Source organism: Montipora capricornis, chromosome 12, assembly GCF_036669925.1.
Source record: "Montipora capricornis isolate CH-2021 chromosome 12, ASM3666992v2, whole genome shotgun sequence".
Taxonomy (NCBI): domain Eukaryota; kingdom Metazoa; phylum Cnidaria; class Anthozoa; order Scleractinia; family Acroporidae; genus Montipora; species Montipora capricornis.
In genome coordinates, this window is record NC_090894.1 from 35259938 (window position 1) to 35262437 (window position 2500).

General features: G+C 36.4%; 1 protein-coding gene across 1 annotated transcript in view; it reads right to left on the reverse strand.

Moving 5' to 3' along the window:
• Nucleotides 1–2500, reverse strand: part of LOC138027746 (uncharacterized) — a 4352-nt gene that overhangs the window by 1526 nt on the left and 326 nt on the right. The window contains exons 2-3 of the mRNA XM_068875351.1: nt 1129–1202; nt 200–303 (exon numbers count right to left, since the gene is read on the reverse strand). Coding sequence (XP_068731452.1) covers nt 200–303; nt 1129–1202 — 178 coding nt within the window. The remainder of the gene's footprint in view (nt 1–199; nt 304–1128; nt 1203–2500) is intronic.

Below are 2500 nucleotides of genomic sequence, written 5' to 3' on the forward strand. Positions count from 1 at the left end.
CTGCTTTCATTCACTGTAGGATCAGCAGAGAAAACTTGATTCACCTCCCCCCCCTCCCCCCCTTCCAAAAAGAACACCTATGAGAGGCCAGGGTATAATAAACATGATACATGTCAAGGGGTTGTCTCACACAATCAAGGTTGGAACTGGAAAGACATCACTACCAATACAACTCACAAAAAATAACAATGAAAATAACCTCTTAGCTGAGCAGTTGACCATGGGCAGTCATTTCCCCCGTGGTCATTGTTTATGGCCTCAACCACCAAATCAAATGCTGCTTTGTTGCGACTTGAGGAGGCACTAAAAATACAAATGTGCATCATTGTAAATAAACCATACTTGCAAATAGTCTCTAGAATATATTTTTAGGAGCTACCAGAGCAGTGCACCAGTGGTTTTTTTTTGTGTGGAAGTCTGGGTTTAAATTTTAGCATTTTCAAAATGGAGTCTTCAATGTCCATCGCCAGCTACACATGTGAATTTTCCTATCAGACAAGTTTTTGCAAAAGCCACAGATATTCAAAACACAGGAAAATGCTCAACTGCTACAACTTAATTATTTTTAACTTTACACTACTCTCAGATATTGACTAACAGAAAACTGTCGAGGAAAATGTGTGCTGCTTATGTAATACATTTTCTATTTTTGGCTGGGTTGTCCATTGTTTTTTCTTTGGGCAACCAACCTTTTCATTTTACCAAAAACTATTTGCCTGGTAAACTTTCTGGTCTTCTGGGATGACCGAAAAACTGCTAATTTTGAGCACTGTGCCAGAGTGAAAACCCCCTTCTGAAGGGAAGCTGCCTTAATTATTTTCAGAAGCTATGAATCAAACATTTAAGGGGCAGCGTACACTCTATTTAAGCAACACATCAAAAATCAAAGACACTTTGTGCTCAATGGCAGATACGAAATTAATTGGTAAAATTCATTTACAGGTAAACAACAATTGCAATGAAAAAACACAAAACCACAGCACAACTACTCCTTTAAAATTTCAGAGACAGACAACAAAGGTCAATGTCTGCTCAGATTTAAAAAATGGTTTTGAATCATTTGCAATGTAGCTAATGACCCTTTATGTTTATCACATACTGGTAGTTTATGCAGGCTCAGTAACTTACCTTTCCTCCAGATAAAAGCCCTGGAAGGTAGCATCATCTTCCAAAAGGCACTTGTACATTGTACGAAATTCAGTCTGAAATACGTTTAAAGTTGAAGTAGCACAGTCAATAAATTATTATACTAAATTAAGATGCTTATTATTATTCCAGTTCAAAAGATGTGATTAATTTATTGCTACACTGTTCACAGCTTACCTGGATCAGGACTCAAATGTAAATTTACTGTATGACTAAAGGGCAGGCTCAAAACTATGTAGCAATACCCAGTTCTTGAATTGGAAATTGAAAAGACGTAAGCTGTCGATAAGTCTCCCATACTTTGAACCCCCAGCAATACATGGAGCCAGTAAGTAGTATTCTTTCAAAATATTATCATGTTTTTCAATGGTTGAGAGGAACTTCTGATTTTTGATAACAGGTCCATCTGTTGATAGCTCACTACACTGGCATCAATAGTATATAGATATGGGGATTACATGGTTTATATACCTGTTGAACAACTAAAAACAAAATGATCATGGAGGACAAGTGGAGAAATCTTTCAACTTTTGCAACATCTTCTTGATCGAATAATTGGAAAATTACATGTGCAGGACAGAAAAATATTCTAAACGCATCAAAGAGACTTCGTTTACTTTCAAGAGTACACCTTCAGGAGAAAAATGCAAAACAACTAACAGTCGCAGAGAAATTGGCCAAACTTTTGCAGCTACTGAGTTCTCTGATGATATTTGAAAGAATACCAAGTTATACCAAGTTTTGAAAAACTTAATAATCATTACTGTGTCATATATGTTTAGGTTGGAAAAGCCACTTGAAGCAAATTCTAAGCATCAACATTGTAAAGGGTGAGGAAATTCACAAATCAAGAAAGTAGAAAAGTAGAAAAAGAGCTGAAGTAGTGAAGATGCAAAGCTTCAAAAATTTTTTTGTAGCTTTGTTTGATAGAATGCACAGTATTATTATAAAGAATATTTACATACAGCTGTATGCTGATCTTGGTGGTGTTATCCACCTTGGCCTTGGTGGATAACAAGGCCTCGACCAGCATAATTCTTCACATCAACCATCAACTTCGAAACTGTTCTTGTTTAACAATTGAGTGGCAACATTTTAACCTTTTGTCTCCAGTCAAAGACCAATTTAATATGAGAACAAGTTTTATATTTAATGGCCCACCATTCACTGCCTACAGGTGAGCACCTGAGAGCTTGGTTGAGAAGAAATTAACCAGAAGACCTGTAGTGTACTGTGTGTGAAAGCAGCTTAATTAAGAAATATGCAAAACAGTATAAAAGCTCAAATTTTATGTTCACACGTTCTGCATTCTCGGTCCAGTTCTCAGTGATCTGCATGAAAATACAGCCTAAAC